The 27,715-nt window shown below is 36.3% G+C and overlaps 3 protein-coding genes across 4 annotated transcripts; 2 read left to right on the top strand and 1 right to left on the bottom strand.

The window, feature by feature from the left end:
* Positions 1-973: 973 nt before the first annotated feature.
* LOC149487432 (tubulin gamma-2 chain-like) lies at positions 974-15,711 on the top strand. The gene is made up of 9 exons (XM_089696026.1): positions 974-1,130; positions 1,202-1,404; positions 1,995-2,141; positions 11,282-11,418; positions 11,838-12,032; positions 12,306-12,426; positions 12,803-12,934; positions 14,476-14,658; positions 15,511-15,711. The coding sequence occupies exons 1-9, from the start codon at positions 1,082-1,084 to the stop codon at positions 15,709-15,711; spliced, it is 1,368 nt and encodes a 455-aa protein (XP_089552152.1). The 5' UTR covers positions 974-1,081.
* A 1,128-nt stretch (positions 15,712-16,839) lies between these two features.
* On the bottom strand, positions 16,840-19,570 carry endos (endosulfine alpha). 2 transcript variants are annotated; one of them, XM_089696020.1, is made up of 4 exons: positions 19,482-19,570; positions 18,899-18,946; positions 18,604-18,720; positions 16,840-18,235 (listed from the first exon to the last, which is right to left on the bottom strand). In XM_089696020.1, the coding sequence occupies exons 2-4, from the start codon at positions 18,935-18,937 to the stop codon at positions 18,044-18,046; spliced, it is 348 nt and encodes a 115-aa protein (XP_089552146.1). In that variant the 5' UTR covers positions 18,938-18,946; positions 19,482-19,570; the 3' UTR covers positions 16,840-18,043. The 2 variants fall into 2 exon arrangements, with proteins under 2 accessions (XP_089552146.1, XP_089552147.1); XM_089696021.1 differs by having other exon boundaries at positions 19,364-19,514.
* Positions 19,571-21,128: 1,558 nt separating this feature from the next.
* RnrS (ribonucleoside-diphosphate reductase subunit M2) lies at positions 21,129-27,389 on the top strand. Its single transcript, XM_089695970.1, has 6 exons — positions 21,129-21,315; positions 21,388-21,612; positions 21,781-22,016; positions 22,319-22,547; positions 25,629-25,847; positions 26,917-27,389. Exons 1-6 carry the CDS (start codon positions 21,256-21,258, stop codon positions 27,067-27,069), a joined length of 1,122 nt encoding a protein of 373 aa, XP_089552096.1. The 5' UTR covers positions 21,129-21,255; the 3' UTR covers positions 27,070-27,389.
* Positions 27,390-27,715: the final 326 nt, after the last annotated feature.

Here is a 27,715-nt window from a genome sequence, read left to right as displayed (position 1 = left end):
AATAACCGTAAATATTTTTCAACCAATTATTATGTATACCACTTTATTTACACATAAAATGAGGTTATTGCTAACTCTATGAATATTTTTTTTTCAACACTGAACTTAGCGCAACCTTCTGTTGCGTTTCATGTTCCAATTAAGCATCAGCATAATTCGGCATTGTGCGGCACTGAGTCGCATTATGCTCTGTAATTGGAAAACAGCCAGAGCAAGTAATGGCGTACCGTACTAAGTGGCGTACGATAGGGCGTATTCAGAAAGAAAGCTTGAAACTTATAAGCGCTTATCGGCGCTTGTCATGTTCATATTATATTTTCCTGTCAGTGCTGGTAACCCGCGCAGGAAAATATATGAACATGACAAGCGCCGATAAGCGCTTATAAGTTTCAAGCTTTCTTTCTGAATACACCCATAGAAATCATCTCTGCTGCATCATGCGCCGGTTGAAACTGAAAGTAGCTAGAGTTAAGTGAAGTCACCTGGTTATCGTTAATAAAACAATAATTTTAATCAGATTCTATTCTCAACTCAAGCTGTTAGCAACCTTAGTACAACAAATATTATTTAGGCAGCTGGTAATTTTAAATCACATTTTAAATATGTCTAGATTTATTAAGTTCTGACATGGGTACTGTTGGTACCTTAGTTGGTACTGATATAAAAATGTACTAAAACTTGATGCGGAAACTTCCCACACCACGCTACTTTTTGGCCAAGAAGTTTGCGGGCGCACTTGCTCTGTGCGCAGTAGTTATGATGTCAAAGTGACATTGACACACGAACATAAGGGCGTATTCAGAAAGAAAGCTTGAAACTTATAAGCGCTTATCGGCGCTTGTCATGTTCATATATTTTCCTGTCAGTGCTGTCAACCCGCGCAGGAAAATATATGAACATGACAAGCGCCGATAAGCGCTTATAAGTTTCAAGCTTTCTTTCTGAATACGCCCTAATTGTTTTGAATTTTGACGGCACTACATGACATTAGTGGAATTAATGTTTGACGGTTAATTTGTTTACTTGTGTTTTTCGTTTTGTCGTTAAAAATTCTGCGATACAAATATTATATTCCATCACAATGCCGAGTGAAATGATAACGCTTCAGCTTGGCCAATGCGGCAATCAAAGTAATATTATATTTTTATTTGCGAATGTTCGATTCACACCAATGTGTTCAAATTTGAAATTTTATTTGCAGTCGGTTTCGAGTTTTGGAAGCAACTATGCATAGAACACGGTATATCCCCGGAAGGCATATTGGAAGAGTTTGCTTCGGCTGGCTCTGATCGTAAAGATGTATTCTTCTACCAAGCTGACGACGACCACTACATACCCAGAGCAGTACTTTTGGATTTGGAACCTCGTGTTATCCATACTATTATGAATTCACCGTATGCTAAGGTTTGCGATCAAATACTAATACTGCATCACTGCCATGCAAATCTTTGATATAAAATTGACAAGGATCTGATTGATCAACACTTTATGTTAATGTCGAGTTTTCAATTTTACTTTATATAAAACTGATTGGTGATAAAATAAAAAGACTTATTTTCAAGACACAAAAAACAGAATCCTTTATAAAATCAATTCACTGAATTTTATTAATAACTAGCGGTCCGCCCCGGCTTCGCCCGTGGTACATATCTACGTTTTCTCTACATAAGAACCATCCTCATACTTCAAGGAATATAATAAAAAAAGAATTATCGAAATCGGTTCAGCCGTTCTCGAGTTATGCGCTTACCAACACATTTTGCGATTCATTTTTATATATAAGACTAGCGGTCCGCCCCGGCTTCGCCCGTGGTACATATTTACGTTTTCTCTACATAAAAACCATCCTCGTACTTCAAGGAATATAATAAAAAAAGAATTATCTAAATCGGTTCAGCCGTTCTCGAGTTATGCGCTTACCAACACATTTTGCGATTCATTTTTATATATATAAGATTTTGATGTATTTGTTACTATATCCTAATTTATTTCAGTTATACAATCCAGAAAATGTATACCTATCAAAGCATGGTGGTGGAGCTGGTAACAACTGGGCATCTGGATATGCTCAGGGAGAGAAACTGAATGAAGAAGTGTTTGATATTATCAATAGAGAGGCAGATGGCAGTGATAATTTAGAGGTATAATAACTATAGCAAATATCTGAGTTAAGCTTTTAGTATGGAAACTTGATAGCCATAAGCCAACATACATGATTTTTTTAAGCTATTGCATAGCTTCTATCGCGGATCTTGAGCGCGGGGACCGAATCCAGAAATTCCGTAACGAAAAAACCTCACGCTCCCCACACCGGCGGGCGCGGAGGTGTGGCTTGAAGGCATAGCATGCAATGGCAGTCCCCGAGTGCCACACGTCTTTTTTATTTTTTTTAATATACAGGGTTACAGGTTAAGTCGACCTATTCCTGTTAAGAGCGTGTAGTAGGGGTCAAAACAAACTGATTTGATCCTATAATACCATATCCAAAAGTTAGCCGTTGAAGAGTTATTGCAATTTTAATTTTTTTCTTGAAAATGACACTTTTTCTTCGCATTTAGCGTTTAATTTTTTATTTTACTTATTTGGTCTGGGTTTTTTTGAGTTTTTATGTAAAGGTTGAGTTAAACAATAATTCTCAGCAATAAAAATCCATATCGCTGCAAACAATTCAAAGAAATGGCTTTTAAACTAAAAATAATAACATTAAAGTAATTAAGTTAACTCGTTTTAAACAAAGATATTGAAAAAAATCTCTATGAAAATGTGTCTGCAGATGTTTTTAAAAACATGTGCATGTTCTTAGCTATGTAAAAAGGTATGATAACCTCAGGTAGCATTCGTAGATTCCAAGAAATCGGGGATAAACTTGGTATGGGGAAATAATTCTTAGAATAGCTCATTAACATCGGTCTAGTTATTATCTGCCTATGCGAACAATAAAGGGTTGTGCCGCGTGATTATGATGTCTCACTCACACGCTGCAACTATCTCGCTTCCACCTACTGGAGAGAGCGAGCAAGGTGATGGACGAAGCTGTATGGGGCGAAGGATGCCGCTTTGTATTTTTTAGTCTGCTTATGTGATTCGTCCGTAGTAGATGCGATTTCTGTGCTCCTCTGTGTATTGACAACGCGACTTGGCTTTCTTTTTGGACTGATTTTCTTCCGATTCTGTGACCGTGGCTCGAAACTGGATTTTGATTTTTGCTTGCGATTTGAATTTTCAAGATGAGTTCGTATACTAACGAAGAATATGCTGACATTTTGATGTGTTACGGGTTTTGTCAAGGTGTATCTGCACATGCTCGTGCGGAATACATGACCCGCTATCCTGACCGTCGTGCACCAGATGTTAGTGTCTTCGAAGGGACCTATCGTCGCCTTAGAGAAACTGGTTCGATTCTAAGACGACGAACAGACGTCGGTCGGCCATCTGTCCGGGATGAGGAAGACGAAGAGGAAAATGAAATTAAGCGATTTTTTCGAATGGATCCCACGACATCAACAAACATTGTTGCCCGAGAACTTGGTCTGTCTCAGTGGAAAGTATGGTTCACAATGAACACTTCAGGATATTACCCATATCACTACACGCCCGTGCACGTGATGGAAGAAGGAGATCCTTTAAGAAGACTAGATTTTTGTAGATTCATGTTGAATGCGGATCTGGAAAACCCCTCGTTTTTCAAAAAAATTATATGGACAGATGAGTCCAAATTTGATCAAGACGGTATCACAAACTACCATAACGCTCACTATTGGGCTCCGAAAGCACGTGGCAATCCTAACAAGAAGAATCCAAAAAAATCACAAAGACGATTCAGTCTTAATGTGTGGATGGGGATAATTTCAAATAAATTAATTGGACCATACTTCCTTCCGGACAACCTAAATGGTGAAAATTATGAGACCTTTCTGCGCCAACATTTAAGCGACCTACTTGAAGACATACCCCTGACTTTGTTAAGAGACATGTGGTTCCAACATGATGGCTGCCCTGCACATTACAGAAGAAGTGTTAGAGAATGGTTAGACATCAACTATCCAAACAGATGGATCGGAAGAGGTGGGCCCATACCATGGCCGGCTAGAAGTCCAGACCTAACCCCCATGGACTTTTAACCCGCATATGAAGAGTCTGGTGTACAATGAGCCGAACCCGATTCCATCTGTTGATATTTTACGACAAAAAATTATCGATGCAGCCAATAAGATGAGGAACCAATTAACAACTGGGGTAGTCAAGAGTTCTCTGCGGAAAAGGTTTCGAATATGTGTTCGCAATAGAGGAAGACATGTTGAGCAGGAACTGTAAAGTTTTTAAGAAAAATAAATTATGACAAAATTTATTCTGATGTTGTACTTTACTAACACTGTCCCATGTTTATCCCCGATTTCTTGGAATCTACAAATGCTACCTGAGGTTATCATACCTTTTTACATAGCTAAGAACATGCACATGTTTTTAAAAACATCTGCAGACACATTTTCATAGAGATTTTTTTCAATATCTTTGTTTAAAACGAGTTAACTTAATTACTTTAATGTTATTATTTTTAGTTTAAAAGCCATTTCTTTGAATTGTTTGCAGCGATATGGATTTTTATTGCTGAGAATTATTGTTTAACTCAACCTTTACATAAAAACTCAAAAAAACCCAGACCAAATAAGTAAAATAAAAAATTAAACGCTAAATGCGAAGAAAAAGTGTCATTTTCAAGAAAAAAATTAAAATTGCAATAACTCTTCAACGGCTAACTTTTGGATATGGTATTATAGGATCAAATCAGTTTGTTTTGACCCCTACTACACGCTCTTAACAGGAATAGGTCGACTTAACCTGTAACCCTGTATGTTGACATAATACCAAACAAATCACAAGCTCTGCAAAAATATTAACTCTTCCCGCAATTTATAAACTTAACATACAATCTTGCATGCCAGTTTCATTATGATAGATTAACTTAAAACATAAAATTACATAAAAATTTTTTTTTTTTTTTTTTTTTTTTTGTTCTTCATCATCGCAATCTATCAATTTTCAGATATTCAGCGATTTTTTAAGAATTTTAAGGTTGTTTCGTACGGAAGTCGTCCAGTGACTACTCCGTTTATTGGTGATTATATCTTGTTTAATAAATTGACTTTTTATTTATTTTTTTTTTTTTTTTTATATCAAATCCTGAGGTATCCTTCTTTTGAGTCTCCTGGTGGTTGTGTGGACGTTCATAAGGTTTACAGCCAGCTGGTTTGGGTGGTTTTTAATACGCTCTTTATATGATTTAGTTCTCTCAACTATTTCTTCCTTAACCGTGCTTATGCAGAGGTCGTGGTGCAATCTATCGTTGGACACATACCAAGGTGCACCTGTTACTAATCTTAGCATTTTTGACTGAAATCTTTGAACTATATCCACATTAGACTTTGCTGCTGATCCCCATAGCTGCAGGCCATATGTCCATATAGGCTTTATAATACATTTGTATAGTAACAGTTTATTATCTAAGGAAAGGGACGATTTTCTGTTTAGGAGCCAGAACAATGTGCGTAGTTTTTGACTCATTGCCAGTCGTTTTGTGAAGATGTGCTTCTTCCACGTTAGACGTCTGTCCAGATATATTCCAAGATACCTTACGTGGTCGTGTTGTGGAAGTTCTCTGCCGTTAAGAGTGACAGGTGGGCATGTCTCTTTTTTATAGGTGAAAGTTACCTGAACGGATTTACTCTCATTTGCTCTAATACGCCAGTCTTTGAGCCATTGGGATATTTGGTCGAGGCTGGATTGGAGCTTGTGTGAAGCAACAGCTGGTGAGTTATCTGATACTAAGATTGCTGTATCGTCTGCAAATGTTCCAGTGATTACTCCATCGATCGAAGGGAGGTCCGCAGTAAATAGTAGGTAAAGAGTAGGACCCACAACACTACCTTGTGGAACTCCGGCTTGGATGCTTTTTAGTTCCGTTGTTTCTTCCGCCTGTTTTACAAAAAAGTATCTATCACTCAAGTATGACTTTATGAGGCTGTAGAAGTTAGAAGAAAGATTTTTTTTTACTTTAAATAGTAATCCATCATGCCACACGCGGTCAAAGGCTTGGGATATGTCTAGGAAGGCAGCAGTACAGTACTTTTTTTTTTCGTAGGTTTCGTTTATATGTTCCACTAATCGGTGTACTTGTTCTATAGTCCCATGTCTTTGGCGAAATCCGAACTGATGATCAGGCAGAAGTTTCTTCTCAGAGATAATTGGGGTCAATCTACGAAGGATAAGAATTTCCAATATCTTGGATGGTATAGGAAGTAGGCTTATAGGTCTGTATGATTGGGCCTCAACGGGATTTTTCCCTGGTTTGGCAATCATGATAACCTGAGCTACTTTCCACTGAGGTGGAAACGTACTACTTTGTATGATAGCATTGTACAGGAATGTTAGAAATTTGATGCCTTCCTTTGGAAGTTCCTTAAGGATTTTTCCTGTTATTAGATCGTATCCTGGGGCTTTATTAGAATCTAGGTTTTTTATGACTGTTCTTACTTCATTTATAGTGACCTTTTTCATGGGAGGACTAGAAACTTTGATACTTTGATTTAATAATAGGGCGACTTCTTGGGTTTTTAAAGAGCCCATATCTGGATTGGGTGTGAAGACTTGCTCAAGATGTTCAGCAAATGTATCCGCTTTTTGTGCGTCACTAGAAGCCCATTCAGTGTTACCTTTTCGTATCGGGGGATTGCTTGAAACAGGTTGTTTAAGTTTCTTTGAGGCTTTCCATAGAGAAAAGTTTGTTTCTGCTGTAGCGTCCATTCTTTCTAGCGATGTCTGGATGTTTTGGTTATCTATATTATGAAGAAGTGTTTTGAGTTTCATTTGTAGGTAATTCAAGTGCTTTTTATCCACAGGGAAACCCGTACTTTGCCATCGTTTCCGGGCTTTACGTTTTTCTGCCAATAACTCTCGAACAGATTTAGGGCAAGTCTCTTTACGAAGAGATTCTCCGACAGATGGAGTAGCGTACCAAGCAGACTGTTGGATACAGTTATTGAAGTGTTCAACAGCTTCTACTATGTCAGGGTTAGATTTTAATTGAATATTTAATTCCAGCTTTTCTGCTACGAGCTGCCTAAATAGTTCCCAATTAGTTCTATTTGAGTGTAATCTGCATGGCTTCGGTGTTTCTGCTATTGACCTTCTTAGTGTTATTTCCACAGGAGAGTGATCAGAGGATAAATCTGTGCTTGTTTTACAGGTAATAAACTTAGGTGATAACCCTCTTATTACATAAAAGTCTAGCAGATCTGGTATTTTACTACTATCCGTAGGCCAGTAGGTTGGCTTACCAGCTGAAACAACGCCGAGTTTTAATTTATCTATAGCCATTAATAGTTGCCTGCCTTTAGTTGTTATTGTACGCGAACCCCAATATTGATGCTTGGCATTATAATCGCCACCAGCGATAAATCTGGTATCAAAAGAGGAGAAGAACTTTTCGTAGTCTTCACATTTTAATTGATGTTTAGGTGGACTATAAACTGCAGATATTGTGAATGGTCCAACCCAATCTTCAATAACGACATTAGTTGCTTGAATTTGTTCAGTGCAGTAATGAATTATTTCATGGTGTTTAATATTCTGTCTTATGAGCACCGCACTTCCTCCATGTGCGGTACCGTCAGGGTGCATTGTATGGTATATTTTGTAATTTGGGATGCTGAAATGACTTTTCTTCGTAAAGTGTGTTTCTGTGATCAATAATATGTCTATCTTTTGTGTCTCGAGATATGCCTTAACCTCAAGGGTATGTTGTGACAGCCCATTGGCATTCCATAGGGCGATTTTCAAGCAGTCGAAGGTGACAGCTTGGTTGTTAGGGCTATTATAAGGTTTGTCAGTGTAGTAAGTTGTTGCATCATTTGTTTCATCAGACTCATTATTTCATGAATATCGTTTTGATTACTGAGTGTTGTAGCTTCTGTTGTTAAGTTCGCCGATTGCGGTTTATTGGTTACAGCATCTTTGTATGAATATGGGTGATTTAGCTTTTCTTTATTTAAAGAGTTGTGACTTTCTCTAGTGGCATTCGAATCTTTGGTAGATAAGTAGGTTTTCCTGCGTTCTGCGGTCTTAGGAAACTTGAGGTTTTGGAGTTCACGATAAATTTTACAGCCTTTGTAATTTGCTGGATGGTTACCATCACAAAGGACACATTTGACACTGTCTGATCTGGTTTTCCTTAAACAATCGCTGGAGAGGTGATCACCAGCGCATTTAATACATTTAGGGCTACGGCGACAGTAGGTTTTGGTGTGTCCGTATTGTTGGCATTTTGCGCATTGTGGAAGCTCGCGTTTCGGCCGGGGAGGTTCAAAAGATACGATGCAGTTCATTAGGGTTTTTACTTCATAAATGTGCTTGTTGTTGGGTTTAGTTTTTAGTTCAATTATGAACAGTGGTAATGGTTTCTTTGTCACTTTTTGCTTGATATTCCATATGTTTGTGCTGGTGTGCCCTATGTCTTCCAGAGCCTCTTTAATATCCTCTGGGTCTGCTGAAGGATGCATCTTCTTAAGTAATAATAATAATAATAATAAATACACTTTATTTAGCACCAAATAAAAACAGACAATATAACAAAAGAAAAAGACAATATAATATAAAGCCAAAAAGGCGGCCTTATCGCTACTGAGCGATTTCTACCAGGCAACCTATGGGTAGGATTTTGAATTAAAAAGGGGAAAAAAACAATAGGTGGTGCAGTAATGAAAATTTAATTGTAATAGATTTAAACCAAATAACTACTTATATTATAAATACATATATATACATAATGAATATAATTTAAAAATACATATGTATGATATAATATATATACATATACATATATATATATATATATATATATATATAATTATATATTAATACAAATATACAAATAATACATATATGTAATATACAAAAAAATAAATAAAAAAATAAACAAATACAGTGAGAATACTAACTATTTATCTGGGAGGAGAAATGATTGAAAATTAAATTTTTAAATATATTTAGCGATTTCGCACGTCTGATTTCTATTGGTAGAGCATTCCAAAGGAGTATGGACTGTACATGGAAGGATTTGTGGTAACATTTGGATTTGTGGGGAGGGATTTTCAATAGCAGGTTGCCAGTGCATCGCAGATTTAACTCGACATTCGAACGGAATTCAAATTTTTCCTTAAGGTAAGCAGGGGATTGGGGATAGAAAAGGATTTTGTACAATGATGTTAGGATATGCATGTTACGACGTAAACGTATAGGTAGCCACTTCAGCCTGTTACGATACTCTGTGACGTGATCATACTTGCGGAGGCCAAATACGAACCGTATACATACATTTTGTAGCCGTTCGAGTTTGTCTAATTGTAATTCGGTAAGGTCTGGATAGCAAATGTCGGCATAATCGAGGATGGGAAGGAGGAGGGATTGTGCAAGAGAAATTTTTGTTGGAATGGGTAAGAAATTCCGAATACGTCTTAAGGAGTGTGATGCTGCAAAAACTTTCTTATTCAGTTCATTAACTTGTTTGTGCCACGATAAAGTACGATCAAACATAACACCCAGATTTTTAACCGAATCGCTTACAGGTATGATGGTGTTGTCTAAGGTAATAGATGGAAGACTTGACCAATCGATCTTTGAAATGAAAGCGGGACTGCCGATGATAATAGCTTGAGTTTTTGACGGATTGACTCCTAAGCCATATGATCTACTCCAAGCTACTATTGAAGCAAGATCCTTGTTCATCAATCGAATGGCAGATGGTAAATCTTCAAGAGATGAACGACTATAAATCTGGAGATCATCTGCATACATATGTGAGAGCGAAGTAAGGGAGACAGTGATATTATTTATAAATATAGAAAAGAGGAGAGGAGAAAGGACGCCACCTTGTGGAACGCCAGCAGTGATGCTTGACCAAGTTGAGAAGGTGTTATCAGCTTTGATTCGTTGCTGACGTTCGTACCACTTTAAAACCCCGTTCGTTCTTAGGTTTGTATGTAAAAAACTCTGTATTTCTAAGTTCTAATTGGTGAACAATAGTTCTATAAGTCTCAGAGTCTTTAGGTTGTATTTTAACTTGATTGTTAGTGAGAACTTTTAGGGTGAACATATCGTGCACATGTTCATTAAGAGTCTTTAAAAGGGGTTGAATATTTTCAACTTTGTCAACAAATATTGGTGGTGGTTTTTTGGTCTTATTAGAAGGAGTATTATTATTTTCTGCTTGCTCGTTATCAACTTCTAAGCTGGAGAATCTGTTTGTTGTAGGTGTTTGATGGCTATGAGATAGCCAATATGAGTCTAATTTGGTTTGCTTTTGGGCTCCATTGTTTTCAGGACTTGAGTTTGGCCTCTTTTTTCTTGTAACTTCTTTCCAGTTGTCATGTTCACTTCCATCACTTGGTTCAGTAAGTATGATTTGCGAACTTTGATTAGGATCCGTGTTTGGATAGTCTCCAAGAGATAATGTTCTGGATCTAGTTTCAAACATACCTTTGTGGAATATTTGTTGTGTTAGGGTCTTATTGTTAGTATCGTTCATCACATCTCTTTGGTTTGTAACTATGCATGGTCTCTGAATAAAGAGGCTCGGATGGAAAGCCTGCTGCACGAGTTTCTTGTTACCAGTAGCATTTGCTGTCGCAGGAACCTGGTGACCCGTTCCTGTGCAGTTTTCAGTCAAAGGTGCTGGCAAAATGTTGCCCCCCCCAGAATACGAGGGGCTGCCCGAGGGTTGCTCGGGGAGGGATTCTCCGGAAATACCGGTACCCTCCTGGGGTAGTTTGTTTTTTAATTTTGCCTCCATCTTTCTTCTCTCCTCTCCACTAAGTTTGCAGAATGCCTGCCGGTTAATCCCGCCAACCACTATCTTGTACTGGGCCCTTTTGGCGCACGTCGTCCTCATCGTCCCCAGCCAAGTACTGAGAGCACTGCTCACATAACACTCCCAGGAGTATTGATTTCGGCTCTCCAACCTAGGTTTTTATAACGGAGTTTACCTTCTCCGGCCTTGTGGTCCGCGAAGGATTCACCTCCACCCTATGGATGAACACAGGGCGTTCCCCTATCCGCCACCTGGGGACGCGGCCTCTAGGGAATTAGGCTACCCCGAGGCTAATTACATAAAAATAGATTAAATTAATAATTTTAAAAATTAAAAACTTAAAACATAAAAAAAAACATTACATTTTAAATAATTTTCCTGCCTGCAAAATGTCTCATATTTAAATGCTTTCTTCAACAGGGCTTTGTATTATGTCACTCAATAGCTGGAGGTACAGGATCTGGAATGGGATCAAATATATTGGAGCATCTGTCAGACAGATTTCCCAAGAAACTAGTCCAAACTTACAGTGTCTTCCCTAATTTGGATGAAATAAGGTATATCAAATTGCATTCTATTAAATATTTCATGTGTTTTATAGTAATTTTTTAACATAGTAGCTAGTTTAGTTGATAAATTTACCAAAATAACAATTTTTTTCACTACATATTTATTTAAACTTTTTTCTAAATATAAATATTGTAATGATTTTATATTACAATGTATATTATACTTATTATATACCTTGACTGAAAATGATATTTTTTCATGATATCATGTGAACTATAAAAAAATATTGTCTTCTAGCTGTTCGCCCCGGCTTCGCCCGTGGTGTAGGTACCACGTTTATATAATAAACGTTTATAAAAATGAATTTTATTATAATCGGTTAAGTGGTTTAGGAGTCCATTGAGGACAAACATTGTGACACGAGATTTATATATATTAAGATAAAATAAATAATTTTTTATTCCAGTGATGTAGTAGTACAGCCATACAACTCACTCCTAACGCTCAAAAGGCTCACAGAGAGCGCAGACTGTGTGATGGTACTGGACAACACTGCGCTCAATCGTATAGCTAGTGACCGATTACATATACAGAACCCGTCTTTTGCACAAATAAACACTCTTGTATCTACGATTATGAGCGCTAGTACAGCTACGTTGAGGTATGTTGTAGTAGCATTTTATATTTTAGGCTTAGACTTAGTCTTTATTTGGCACCTAAAGATAGATATAGTAAAAAAGCATTGTAACATGATATGCTGTACAACATTTTCAACATCTAAAAAGGTTAAATTTAAAAGTTTTATTTCAAAAAAAAATATAAATCTATGTATCTGTATCGATGCTTTACGAAAACCATATTTTTTAGTTATAAGAATAACACCTCTCCACATATATTAAAAAATTACCAATTTAAATTTCATTGGTTTTTTCAGGTATCCATCATACATGAACAATGATCTGATCAGTCTAGTCGCGCCTCTAATTCCGACACCACGACTGCATTTCCTAATGACAGGCTATACTCCACTATCTGCAGACCATGAACTGAACACTGTAAGTTGATATCAAAAACATGACGTGTTTTTTTTTTCTATTTGAAAAAATAGTAATTAAAATGTCGATCTAGTCTTTTATAATAAGAGGTTTAAAGTTCGACTGTTCTTTGTATCAGTAATAAGTAAAAAAAAATTAGAAGTACATTTAAATGTCCCCAGGAGCAACTAAAAAACTATCAAATATATATTGAAGCTACTTAATTAATCCATCAGGCCCCGGAATCATAGACACAATAGAAAATCTATTGTGTCGCGGTCGGATTTGGCCGTTCGGGGCTCAATGGGTTAAACAGAAAAATAATTTTATAAACAAAGGAGAAGAAGGAAGGAAAAGTAATTTTATATTAAAAAAAAATATTTATTTCTCTCATTAGGCGCCGAAAATCCGGAAGACCACAGTACTGGATGTGATGCAGCGCCTCCTCCAGCCCAAGAACATGATGGTGTCCCTCAGTCCCGACCGCGCTAATCAACACTGCTATATCTCTATTTTAAATATCATTCAGGTATTATTAGCAAATTATCTACGTCTTTTTTTTAATCGAAACCTTCTTTGGATAAAAAAATAACTTGCGAAACTGCCTTTTAATCTTAATCAATATATCACTTATAAATATCTAGGTCTAATTTATCAACACTTAGCGTGAAGATAGTCTATAGCCTTCCTCGATAAATAAGCTATCTAACACCGAAATAATTTAGTACCTAGTTCCCAGTAGTTCCTGGGATTAGCGCGTTCAAAAAAACAAACAAACAAACTCTTCACCTTTATAATAATAGTATAGATAGTATATATATTTGTCATTATTGCTTATAAACTTCTAGGTCTAATTTGCCAAAATCGATTATGGGTCTCATTTAGTTGTTGGTTTTAAGGTAAACTAGTCAAAATCACTTAAAAACTCTTAGGACCATTTTTCCAGTAGGCCTTTGCCCAGTAGTGGGATAGTTATGGCTGATAATAATAATAATTTAAAATATCGCAGGGTGAAGTAGACCCCTCCCAAGTGCACAAGTCCCTTCAACGGATCCGTGAACGCAAGTTAGCGTCGTTCATCCCGTGGGGTCCCGCGTCCATACAAGTGGCGCTGTCTATGGCTGATAATAATAATAATTTAAAATATCGCAGGGTGAAGTAGACCCCTCCCATGTGCACAAGTCCCTTCAACGGATCCGTGAACGCAAGTTAGCGTCGTTCATCCCGTGGGGTCCCGCGTCCATACAAGTGGCGCTGTCTATGGCTGATAATAATAATAATTTAAAATATCGCAGGGTGAAGTAGACCCCTCCCATGTGCACAAGTCCCTTCAACGGATCCGTGAACGCAAGTTAGCGTCGTTCATCCCGTGGGGCCCCGCGTCCATACAAGTGGCACTATCATTTAAAATAGGTTGAAGTTGACTGAGGGGGGAGAGGCCTTTGTCCAGCAGTGGGATAGTTATGGCTGATAATAATAATAATTTAAAATATCGCAGGGTGAAGTAGACCCCTCCCAAGTGCACAAGTCCCTTCAACGGATCCGTGAACGCAAGCTAGCGTCGTTCATCCCGTGGGGCCCCGCGTCCATACAAGTGGCGCTGTCTATGGCTGATAATAATAATAATTTAAAATATCGCAGGGTGAAGTGCACCCCTCCCAAGTGCACAAGTCCCTTCAACGGATCCGTGAACGCAAGCTAGCGTCGTTCATCCCGTGGGGCCCCGCGTCCATACAAGTGGCACTGTCTATGGCTGATAATAATAATAATTTAAAATATCGCAGGGTGAAGTGGACCCCTCCCAAGTGCACAAGTCCCTCCAGCGGATCCGAGAACGCAAATTAGCATCGTTCATCCCGTGGGGCCCCGCGTCCATACAAGTGGCACTGTCTATGGCTGATAATAATAATAATTTAAAATATCGCAGGGTGAAGTGGACCCCTCCCAAGTGCACAAGTCCCTCCAGCGGATCCGTGAACGCAAATTAGCATCGTTCATCCCGTGGGGCCCCGCGTCCATACAAGTGGCACTGTCTATGGCTGATAATAATAATAATTTAAAATATCGCAGGGTGAAGTGGACCCCTCCCAAGTGCACAAGTCCCTTCAACGGATCCGTGAACGCAAGTTAGCGTCGTTCATCCCGTGGGGCCCCGCGTCCATACAAGTGGCTCTGTCTCGCCGCTCGCCCTACGTCACCTCCTCGCACAAGGTCTCCGGCCTGCTGCTGGCCAATCACACTAATATATCTTCGGTGAGTGTTGTATTTAGAACTTTTAAGCTATTTTTAAATAAGTTGGTTCAACTAAGAATAGGTTGGTAACGTGTGAAATTTTTTTTTTTTTTTGAAATCCTTTTTGCATTTGAATAATGGTTTATTTTCCTGACTCGGTCATTAAATTTAAGTTATAAATTAATTTTAATATAATTTCGGGAACTGTTGTAAATAAATTGCTGTACCGCTTTTATTTACAAATTCATACTATAAATTTATAAAGAATAGAAAAAATTCGATCACGAGGCGGGACTCGAACCCGCATCCTTTCGCGCCATTCCGGGGCGGATGCCTGACCAACTCAGCCACTCGTGACCCGCCAGAGCAATCGAATTTATTCTATTCTTTCAGTTTTATGTGTCTTAGGGACACACCGCGCGCCATCTATTGACAAATGACGTCATAATATGGCGCAAATTCGATCCTATTCTTAGTTGTATCAGATAATAATTTTAATATTTTGAAGTGAAAACTTCTTTAGCGGCGTGGGGTATAAAATCTTAAACTCGCGTCAGGACACGTGGCTTGATCGAAAAAGCGTAAGATGGACTTTTTTTTTAGCTTTTATATTCCATGCGTAAGACGGATACCATTCCAAAATATCAAACATGCTGACCGTTAATAATCAAGTTTTCACTTCTGCCGGCACTCCCGGAGTGCAACTCGTCTTTTTTTTAGCCCTTATATTCCATGCGTAAGACGGATACCATTCCAAAATATCAAACATGCTGAACGTTAATAATCAAGTTTTTACTTCTGCCGGCACTCCCGGAGTGCAACCCGTCTTTTTTTTTATGTATCTCATAATAATACAACTGTTATATCGCACAGCTGTTCGACCGGTGCCTGCAGCAGTTCGACAAGCTGCGCAAGCGCGAAGCGTTCATCGACGTGTTCCGCAAGGAGCCGATGTTCAAGGACTCGCTGGAGGAGTTCGACGAGTCGCGCGCGGTGGTGGACGAGCTCGTGCGCGAGTACCAGGCGGCCGCCACGCCGGACTACGTGCACTGGAACCCGGGTGAGTGCACGTAGTGTACAAGCAGCCCATGTTCGGGAGCACATACGTATTGTAGCTTGACCGCAACCGCTGTACCGCGCCCTAGGTATGTGCGGTGAGGCGGGGAACGGAAGAAAGGGCACGAGTTAGAAGTTAGAAAGAAACGGAACGGTCGGTACTGTCCCCCGCCTCGCCGAGCACATAACTATAGAGCGGTACAGCGGTTGCGGTCAAGCTATAACTCACACAACGCACAGTTTGTGTTCAAGATAGACAAAGAAAACACACACAGACTAACACACACTATGCGACGCGTGCTCGGTCCCACCCAGTGCCCCTGCCCCGTGTCTGTAGTTGCAGGCGGTGTAGCTTTCACTGAAAGGGGCCATCGCCCCGAAGTTACCCCAAGGCCTGTGAAGGCTTGCGTGGAAGACCCGAGTAGTAATAGATAGGAAGGCGAATAGGGGAATTTTCGGTAATACTCGAGCGTGGCAGTTTAAGATATGAGAGATACCTTAGACCTGATAGAACAACCTTGTAAACTATTTAGCTCTACTTATATGTAGTGACGCGCGCCTAGGATAGACGATCAGATTAGTAAAAAAAATCGATAGTCTTAAATACTCGAGCGCGTCAGATTTAGATATTGGGGGTTGATTTTAGTGTTATAATGTATATGTGTTAATGCGCAAAATTCTTACCTATATTGACAGGGTTGTTCGTTATTTCCTTGTCATATGGTAAACAAGCATTTTATAGTGAAAACATTTGAAATATGTATTTTCGTTACAGAGGGCAGTCAGATATAATATTGACTTCTGAAGCCAAGGACACAAAGCTTCCATGAAGGCATTCCAAAGGAGACTGATGCCGAAGTATTCTCAGTGAAGAAGTGCCATTGTGTTATTATTCTCGAATTTGTTAAGCCCCGCTCTCGCCTGTAGTTGTAAATAATAAGTATTTTATTGCCATTAGTTGCGTTATTCACTAACATGACACTAGTTTTTAATTAAAGGATATCAATTTATTAAGGCTTAGGTTTAGGACAACCTTAAAAAACAAGTAATGATTCCTACAAAAATAAGTATTAAAGATCTGAACATTTTAATTGTACATAACTTCATGTGAATATTTAGGAACTGGATCAAAATAAAAGCCATAAATTTTTACCAAGTATTTATTTTTTAAGTCTTCATAAGTCTAAATCTCAACATTCCTTTCATCTCTGTGCCAAGTGATAGCATCCAACCCTGATACATAACACACTAGTGATGCACTTTGTTTCAAAATTCTACCGCTGTGATATTGTCATTTTCGAAACAAATAAAGCTGCGAAACATTAGCTAACTGAATTTATCAAAAACTTAACTTGGTACAATTAATTAGAAGTAAACATTACAATTCTTTAGGCTTAGTACCTCATTTCACAGCATTTGTGTTTAACAACTGTATCAAAACATATAATGTTTTTCACAGCAGATCTTAAATCCAATTCTTGTCAATATCACTACATTTCTCACTATTGTTACACTAAACATTTGAAGTATTCTGTAAAACATACAACATCTAAGGTTACAAATTCACGATCCATGTTTTCTAATCTATAATATTTTCCCCATTATATACATGTTGATACATGGATATAGTTTAACTACAATAACCATTTATGGCAAAAATAATATAGTGATGTATATGAACCTATAGGATATGACATGGTATCAGTAGCATTAAAAAGTAGAGCAATATTGTAACATGAACCTTTAGATATAAAACCATTGTTATTTCTAAACATTTGTTAATTGTTATAGGGCATAAAATATACTAACACTAGTTGATATATGCAGGAGGAACAAAGTATTTGCAGCACAATAATCACTCATTCACTCATGCAATGTTTTAACCTAATTTTTATACATAAATATAACAGTTGTTCTTATAAAAATTTTGTTTTATTACCAACATCACAATTCACAATATATAAGAACCAAAAAAAAACAATTAGTGCAATGTGTTAGCAACTAATGTTGGAAAAAATGTGCCAACATCCAAAGCGTAAGGTAAGAAATTATGGCCTTCGATGTAAACCAATAAATGTAAGTTGGCCCTTAGAAAGTATTCATCAAAATATGAGATTTTTGAAAATTTATAAAAATCATTGTGTACTAAATGAAATGATAAATTATTGAATCCAAAATACAATTAAGTGTACAGATATTAAAATGTAGTATGATACATTGCATTAACAAAATTTCAGGTAATATTTCTAGTAATAAAAATTATAATAATGAAAAAACAGTGCGACCGACCACATAGTTACAATGCAAGTTACATATCTATGAGGCCACGGTTTTTAGTCTGCTGGCAAGGCTAGGAGGTCTGGCTAGATGGCTGGAATTTAGGCTGAATGATGGACGTCTTCCGCAGCGGCACAGTGTCTGGGGTGGGAATAGCATCCCCAGTGGGCAGTTTGGCCGGAACTGCGGGAGCTTTGAAAGGCGCCGCTAAGTTCGCAGGCCTTTGTTTCGCCATTTGATAGTCACCGGAGTCAAAAAACTTTTGCTGAAATAAAATATGAGCAGGTATTAAAATGGGCCACTCAATATAGGCTACAAGCGGTCCGCCCTGGCTTCGTCCATGAACATATTTCGCAATAAAAGGTAGCGTATGTTCTTTCTGGGGGTCTAAAGATTATCTGTGCCAAATTTCATCAAAATCGGTCCAGTAGTTTATGAGCCTATTCATTACAATCAAACAAACAAAGTTTTCCTCTTTATAATATTAGTGTAGATAGGTATGTTAGATTAAATCAGCTAATTGTATCCATCTGAATGTAGATTTGTTAACTAGTTAAGAAATTAAATTATATGCACATTAATTATATCTAAAATATGATAAGATAACATTAAATTAAAATGTATATAACTTACTCCTTTAGCAAGTCTCTTCTGTAGGAAAGCTGAATGCCCTCCAGGCCCCCTTCCTAGCATGGCATTGGGAAACTTAGCTTTAAGTTTTGCTTCTTCCAATTTTTCCAATTCTTTTGGCTAAAAACAAAAAAAAAATAGAACTTTGACAATAGAAGATCAATAATCATATGAGGGTTTAATCTGTTAGACAACAATTTTCCATCTTCCACTCTTTTATTAAAAATAAATAACTTCTGTACTATAATTTTAGCGAAATTAATGTCAAAATATAAATAATTTTATATGCTATACTCACATCCTTTGGTGGATCGTTCTGGTCTGGAGAATCACTCATTGTGACAAGCTGAAAAATAAAGGGAGTATGAATGATTCGAAATTTAACGAAACTTCGAAGGAATCAACGTTATAGCGAAATGTATACAGAATTGAATATAACTCAGACTAAAAACATAGAATGGTCGAAAGAATGTTCAGAAAATCATGAATATTGAAACAGAAATGTGTAAAAATATGTATTTTACAAATTTTAGCCACGACCTTGATTACTTCCGAAATACAGACAAAAACACCGAATGGACAAAAGATTGTTGTTTACCCTCGGTTCTGGATATATGTATATGATCAAGCAAATCTAAGTTTAGTATACAATACACACATTGAAAACACTTAAATTTTATTAAAACAATCTAAAAATAAAAAGCACGCACGCGTGATGGTAAATAAAAGAAAAATCACGATGTTATCGTGCTAAGTTGTTTACCTTGATGGGCCAGAAGATTTAGACACCAAAAAGGAAATAATACAATCATACAATAAGAAAAATTGAGATAAGCAGTAAATATTAGATAAGAAGAATAACAATTAGAATCAATAATTACCAACAAATCAAAATTATCATGAAAATCGTTCGCTCGTGATTCAACTGTACAGTAAAACAAAAAAATGGCGTTTCATAACACTCTTGCCATATATAAAAATGTGTATTTCCCGTTTATATAAATATTTAATAGACCCTGTGATTAAAGCTGTGATTAGACCGTATTAGATTTTTAAATATTTGATACGCTTAAAATTTTAATCATTGTTTTATTTTTGTACATAACATAAAATATAATCAGAATTTAAATTGTTGTACAGTAATTTTGGTGAATTATAATGGCTATTATTTGAGGAAGATGAGCAGTCGTCAGTCGATAATGACCCGTTATTTATTAACGGCCGAAATTAATATTCAATCCAATCTAATATCTGCAGATTTTCGATCGAAAATGAGATAATGCCACACAACAAAGCTGAATACGTCGCAGCCTGTGGCAGCCACAAGTCGCAGCCGTGAGCCAACTTGTTTCTGCTGTTAAATTAATAGCCTAACAAGCCTCTCTATCACGTTCAGGCCATATTATGGTTAATTAACACATATGTCCAAATAGCAAGATGATTATCAATGCGAATAACGAATGTAACGCAATAAATATTACCTATGCAAACATTGCACTCACTATTCGCATTGAGGTACCCGTATTCGCGATAAGAGATACTGTCTATTTAAGAAAATGTATGTACAAACAAACGGTTCGCGACGAGACTCAAATCGAAGTCGAATGTTTCATCGAGTGTCAGTTTTACAAATAATATTTACTTCTCCTTTAATCCTAGTAGTAACTTCAAGATATCCATCAATAAATAAAATTAATCTTATTCAATCAAACGACGCGGTGTGTATTTTTGCATTATTTATGTATTTTTCATTTAACTCTGACGCTATAATCCACCTCTCAATAGAGTCAGGCACAAGGTCAGGCATTGTAAAAAGTGACATTTATTATAGCTATTTTTTCCGTGGTGAAACAACCACAGAAGTAAGAAACAACTCATTCCAATGGAACTTTCCTCACCACGGGTGGAAAAGGGTGGAAACACGGAAACCTTAGACGGAAACTTATAGATCACATATACTCTGTGTTATATACTTAAAAGACTTGTATTTCTTAGGCTCGATGATTATAAAAAAGTAACTTAAATGCTTATGATTGGTCTTACAAATAACCAATAGAAATATATTATTAATTGGCGGGAACTAATAATAACATTATCACGCTTTAGGGAATCCAATAAATGTGCGAAATTTATTTTACAATATGCAAAAAACTATTTTGAACATTAATTTTTGCAATGATTAAAAAATATTTTACATTTATTACAAACGATACAATAGATACAATTTCCCGCCAAATAAGGTAAACGACCGCAAAAGATTATGGGAAATGGTAAACTTAGTTCAGAAACGTTTACCTACTATATATTTTTTGATAGTGATAAAAATATTAAAATTATATTCAAATAATATTTGAGCGAATTGGCTTTTACTTTATAAACCGTTATTTTTATTAATATTAGTATATTATTGTTTATTGTTTTAATAATCGGTTATATTGATCAATATTAAAATCAAAAGTCATAAATTCGTGTAAAATTCTGAACGTTTCTTTGTTCCCGCCAAATTTGTTTAAATGAAATGTGTCATCTCGTTTGTTTTCACGACCGCTTGTCGGGAATAGCGCGCATTTGCAAGGAGATTCTCATGCAGTATAGCTGTACTGTTCCAACTAATATATTTCTTAATTTAAACAACTGAAGCTTATAAATTTCACAATGTCTTACATAGACGGCAAAGAAAACCTTAACAATGGATTAAACAACGTGCATATCAAGGTAGGTTTTAAATATAAAGTTTTAACCTAGTTTTATAAGACTACTAGGTCTTTATTCATGATTTATCTTTAGTCCCCAGTGAAGAACGTTCTATCAGAGCGCAGCAATAATAAGACTGAAGAGAAAATGGAAGTTGAAAAGGTGTCAAATGTTGAGTTTGACCCTCAGCTCGAACCCCTGCTGCGAGACAATCCTCGACGTTTCGTCATTTTCCCTATTCAGTACCCGGATATCTGGAAGATGTACAAAAAGGCAGAAGCTTCATTCTGGACAGTCGAAGAAGTGGATTTATCAAAGGTTTGATATTTCATCATTCATACATCTGTTTACATCACGAATAAATTAAAAACAACATAAGTACCTATCTAGATAATTTTTTTTAGATTTTTTTATTTATAACACTATATAACACCATTTGTTGCTTTTTCATTATTAGGAATTAGTATTGATTTAAATATATTACAGGATTTATCAGACTGGGAGAGTTTAAAGGACTGTGAGAGGCATTTCATAAAACATGTCTTGGCATTTTTTGCTGCGTCTGATGGAATTGTGAATGAGAATCTCGTTGAACGCTTCTCTCAAGAAGTGCAAGTGACAGAGGCCAGATTTTTCTACGGCTTTCAAATTGCTATGGAAAATGTACATTCTGAAATGTATTCACTTCTCATTGAGACATACATCAGAGACCCAAAGGAAAGGTATGATTTGTTTTTGTTCATAATGTTTTTAATTTACTAAAACATGAATTGTTTTAGTAAATATCAATAAAAGAAATAGCTTGTTTAAATACATTTTATTCAAGTCTAGCTTACCGCCCGCGGCTTCGCCCTCTTTGTTTAAAACCTAATAAATTTTATACTTCCTCTTGAATCACTATCTATTAAAAAAACCGCATCAAAATCTGTTGCCTAGTTTTAAAGATTTAAGCATACAAAGGGAAATAGGGACAGAGAAAGCGACTTTGTTTTATACTATGTAGTGATTATCTATTATTTAACAGGGACTTCTTGTTCAATGCAATTGAAACACTCCCCTGTGTAAAAAAGAAGGCAGACTGGGCACTGCAGTGGATTGGAAGCAAAACTGCAACATTTGGTGAAAGAATTATTGCATTTGCTGCTGTTGAGGGTATATTCTTTTCTGGAAGCTTTGCTTCCATCTTCTGGCTGAAAAAGCGAGGTCTCATGCCTGGACTTACATTCAGTAATGAACTGATCTCTAGAGATGAGGTTTGTATGATTAATATTATTTATTTATAACTAGTGGTCCGCCCCGACTTCGCCCGTGGTACATATTTTGCAATAAAAGGTAGCCCATGTCCTTTCTCAGGTATCAAAATATCTCCATACCAAATTTCATGCAAATTGGTTCAGTAGTTTAGGCGTGATTGAGTAACAGACAGACAGACAGAGTTACTTTCGCATTTATAATATTAAGTATGGATTGTATGTCAGTATTAATGATTCCATTATTGTTAGAAAACACATAAACTCTAAATGTACTATGATAGGGACAAAATTAATTTATAAATAGATGTGAATATGTTTTGGAATCAATTTTGTCTTGATATTTATTTTCTTGAAAGTAACCTACTTCTCTCCTAAATTCAGGTCATCTAAATAGATTGTAGGGTTGCAAAGTTCAATAGAATACGTGCTATCTTGATATCTTTAAAATGTAACTAAATAATAATTAAAATTATCTGTTAATTATTAGATCTAAAAAACTTAGTCAAATGACCAGTATAACATTTGTAATTATTTACTTGTAAAATTTGATAATTTACATAAAAGGATGTATGCCTCAACCCCCTTATGCCCCAGCCACACGACTCGACGAGTGGTATGGGAAGTGACGAGGGAAGTAGGCAGGGACGTAGTGTGGCCACGTTACTCGTCATGCCACTCGTCGTGCTCATCGTCCTGCTCACTGCTGTCGGCTTTTGCGCGCGAGTCAAAGGACCGGCAATACGAGTGCGAATTAGGGATGGGCGTCATGGAATCAACGGACTAGTTAAATTAACCGTCTATATTATGTACACTCAACGATTCGACTAGTCCATCGCTCACCAATGCACTAGTTGAATTCAACGGCTAAACAGTCTTATTGATAAGAATAAATTCTTTTCTTTGAAGTTTTTTAAAAAAAATATTTTAGGTTTACAAGACCAATGTTTTGAATTTAAACTAGAAAAACAAACGATAATAAGTTTTTTAGTAATACTTTTTTTAGGGAGTATAATTTTTGTAAGAAAGCATAAATATTTATTAATTGTTTTATTGAGATTAGAATTTATTGTTTTAAGAATTTATTTAATAATAGTTATTTATTTTACACATGGACTAGTCGAAGATTTTAATTAGTTGAATGACTAGTTGATGAACGACATTTAACTATCTAGTCTCGTTGATGAAAAACGTCGACGACCCATCCCTAGTGAAGAGCGTCGCGATTAATCGCGCGAGTAGAGCAGTGTGTGGCCAGACGGCAATATCGAGGCGAGCGGCAGCGCGATGAGCAGGACGAGGAGCAGCACGAGTAGCAGGACGAGTAGCATAGTGTGGCTGGGGTATTACAGTTAGTCACACCTGGCTTCACTAACTAATTATAAACATCTGGCTTACAGTTGTTAGTGAAAAAACTGTTTACTTAAACGTTTTTTTATGAATATGTATAACATGCTATCAATTTTTAGTTTTTACTGCATTTTAACTACTTATATGTAGGTACCTACTAACATCTTATTAACAAACTAGCTTTCCGCCTGCGGCCTCGCCCGCGTTTTCAAAGAAAAACCCGCATAGTTCCCGTTCCCGTGGGATTTCCGGGATAAAACCTAGCCTATGTTGCTCAGTGAAGATGCAGCTTTCTAATGGTGAAAGAATTTTTGAAATCGGTCCAGTAGTTTATGCGTGAAAACCATACATACATACATAATTACAAACCTTTCCTCTTTATAATATTCGTATAGAAAACATGGTGTAATTTTTAATAATGGTATTAGCTTATTTCCCTTATCTTTGCATGCTATCATGCATGTACAATTTATCATATAATTTTAATGAAAACTGGTGATGTTAATCAATAATGTTATCAGTATCTAATGTAATTCAAATTAATTTCCTATTTTCACTATAAATTACATCTTATTTTTTGGTCATAATACATAAACTTAAACATTTATTCATTCAATTAAAAAAAAATCAATCAATTCAATTTCAAATTTTCAATTTTTGAAGCATTTTTGAATTTTCATAACATAGTTTTACCAATTATTATTTTTTTAATTAACCACAATCATTGAAGTAGTTCAATGATTATGGTTAATTAAAAATAGTTATGCATTTTAATCTAGAGATTAATTCAGTTGCATGTTTACAAAACACTTCGTTTTTGCAGTCACATTCTTAAACAAATTTAATTTAAAAATGGATTTGCATCTAGAAATTATTTTAGATATAGCAATTATTATATAGTAATAGATAGACTTACAAATCATGCATTTTCCTGTTTCAATATTACAGATCAATATAAAGTAATTGATACAATGCAATACTCAAGTGTGACGCAAGACAGTAAACAGTTTCATTGAACACCAATAACATCCTACACTGTCCATATTACACCTCATAATTTGCATCAACAATCCTCACTCTGCTTTTTTCTGTATTTTATCACACATATTCATAGTCCCCTGTATGTTGATTTTTAAATTTATAACTTTAATTAATTACCTAGTCACCATGGATTATTAATTCTTATTTTAATGCCTATATAATAATAAGTAACTAGTTTTCCCGCCAGGGCTTCGCACGCGTTTTCAAAGAAAACCCCCATAGTTCCCGTACCTGTGGGATTTCCTGGACAATTATTTAGCCTATTCATATTCTGAGTCTTCAGCTACCTTCTTACCTAATTTCATTGTACTCGGTTCAGTAGTTTTTACGTCAAAGAATAACAAACATCCGGACAAACTTTCGCATTTAAAATATAAGTAGGATTAGTAGAATTTAACATTCCCCTAACTAGGTCTTTACAAGATACTTATTTCCACTAACCGCGTAACGTTGACGTTGACGCGTGAGCGTAGCACCGAGGGGTCCTGGGTTCGATTCCCGGTGGAGATGAAGAAAAAAAAAATGTCTCGGTCTGGTAGGACACAGAAGGCTGATCACCTACTTGTCCCTAAAAGAAAATCGATCAGTGAAACAGACGATCAGTGAAACAGATGTATAATGCATCTGCCCCTTACCCCAATAGGGGACATGGGACTTCACTTATTTCCACTTAAATAATCTTTATTTCCTCAGGGCCTCCACACAGACTTCGCGTGTCTCATGTTCAAGCACCTAGTACAGAAGCCCACTAGAGAACGAGTGTTACACATAGTATGTGAAGCGGTGTCTATAGAACAGGAGTTCCTCACAGATGCGTTACCTGTGCGTCTACTGGGAATGAACTGTGAGCTGATGTCGCAGTATATCGAGTTTGTGGCTGATAGACTATTGGTGGAACTTATTGGAGAGAAGGTAACTATCATAATCTATACTAATATTATAAAGCTGAAGAGTTTGTTTGTTTGTTTGAATGCGCTAATCTCGGGAACTACTGGTCCGATTTGAAAAAATCTTGCGGTGTTAGATAGCCCATTTATCGAGGAAGGCTATATAACATCACGCTAAGACCAACATGAGCGGAGCACTGCGTGTGAAACCGCGGGAAACAGCTAGTTATTATTTATATAAGTATTTATTTAAAATTATGTGTTGCATTTTCAAAGAAAAACCCGCATAGTTCCCGTTCTTGTGGGATTTCCGGGATAAAACCTATCCTATGTGTTAATCCAAGTTACCCTCTATTTGCGTGCGAAATTTCATTGTAATCGGTATTTGCGTGAAAGATTAACAAACATACATACACATACATCCATCCTCAAAAATTTTCGCATTTATAATATTAGTAGGATGTATGTTTATCAGCCATTGTTTTCCATAACACAAGCGGAAGCTAGTAAGGGATCAGATTGTGCTGTTTGAAAAATTTCCTGAAATATTTAATTATTGATATATTATTGAAATAAGAGTGGTTTAACCTCTTGATGATTTCTCTGATTACCCAAAGCTAAAGCTTTCATCAGGTTCAATTTTAATAGTAAGGCCATAAGTATTGACATTGCAATAAAATAAATAGGTACGCGCAAGCACATGTTCATTCATGTGTTGAGTTCAAGGCTACGCGCTCTATGCACGTGATGGCACATTTTCCTGATTAATCATTTCTAAATTATTCTGCAATATACGCGCTTTTAACCCTCAAAATCAATCTTAAAAAACAGTGTGTGTTGAGCACACGTGTAAGAAGTGAAACTTCTTTGGCAAGACCAAAATCATAGCCCTACTCCATGACGTGACGGTATTGCCATGACGCGACCTTGATATTTTACTCTCAACTCGCCTAAAGAGGTTACACTTAAAAAATTCTGCACACTTCATTTGGTATACACTATACATATAAAAAACTATGAATATTGTAAATTCATTTTTTAACTTGGTTCAAATTTGCAAAGAAGTTTATTCTAACAATTTTAATATTTTGCAGCATTACAACACAAAGAATCCATTTGACTTCATGAACCTCATCTCGTTGGAAGGCAAGACAAACTTCTTTGAGAAAAAAGTCGGCGAGTACCAGAAATGGGGAGTCATGGCCAACCCTATGGACAATGTCTTTACATTAGACGCTGAATTTTGATGCGATCTTTATAAGATCTAGTACAGTATTAGAGACAAGTTATTCCTTTCGCAGAAATTACCAGTCGATCTGGTATAGCACGAATCAATAATATAAGCTTAGATGTATATTTATATTGACTTAAACTATAGACTTAAGTAATTGTGTACCTACTTAATATATTATTAAGAACATAGATTGTAAGACAAATCGTATCTCAAACAGTGCTTTGAAGTGATTGTGTTAGTTTAATTTTTAAGGAAAGAGAATGTTATGAAGTTTGACTAATGATTTTGTGATATATTGTAATATGGATTTTTAATAAAAATATTACACAATAACACTGTTATTTTTTTTAAACCAGCCACAATGTTTCCGATTGTACCGGAAAAAGTATGTTAAAAGAATTTTCAAAACTCTATCTCAATTTTCTCTTAAGCTCTAAGCTACTTGTAATATTTCACCCGCTTATTTATCGTTCTCATGGAATTTTTTTCCAATAAAAGTACCTATCTTTTTAGGATCTCCGAAACTATTAATACATACCAAATTTCATGTGAATCGGCCCTGAGTCCTGGCTCTTGTAGTTATTTAAATAACTATTTAAAATTTGAAGGGATATACATTATATAAACTAATGAACTTGAAATCTAAACTTAGTGTCGAG

This window comes from Colias philodice, chromosome 6 (assembly GCF_061535455.1).
Source record: "Colias philodice isolate Cphi_HAF_F1 chromosome 6, ilColPhil1 Martin Lab GWU primary, whole genome shotgun sequence".
In the NCBI taxonomy this organism is placed as follows: Eukaryota; Metazoa; Arthropoda; class Insecta; order Lepidoptera; family Pieridae; genus Colias; species Colias philodice.
The sequence above is the reverse complement of the archived record's forward strand: the minus strand, read 5'-3'. Positions and strand labels throughout refer to the sequence as shown.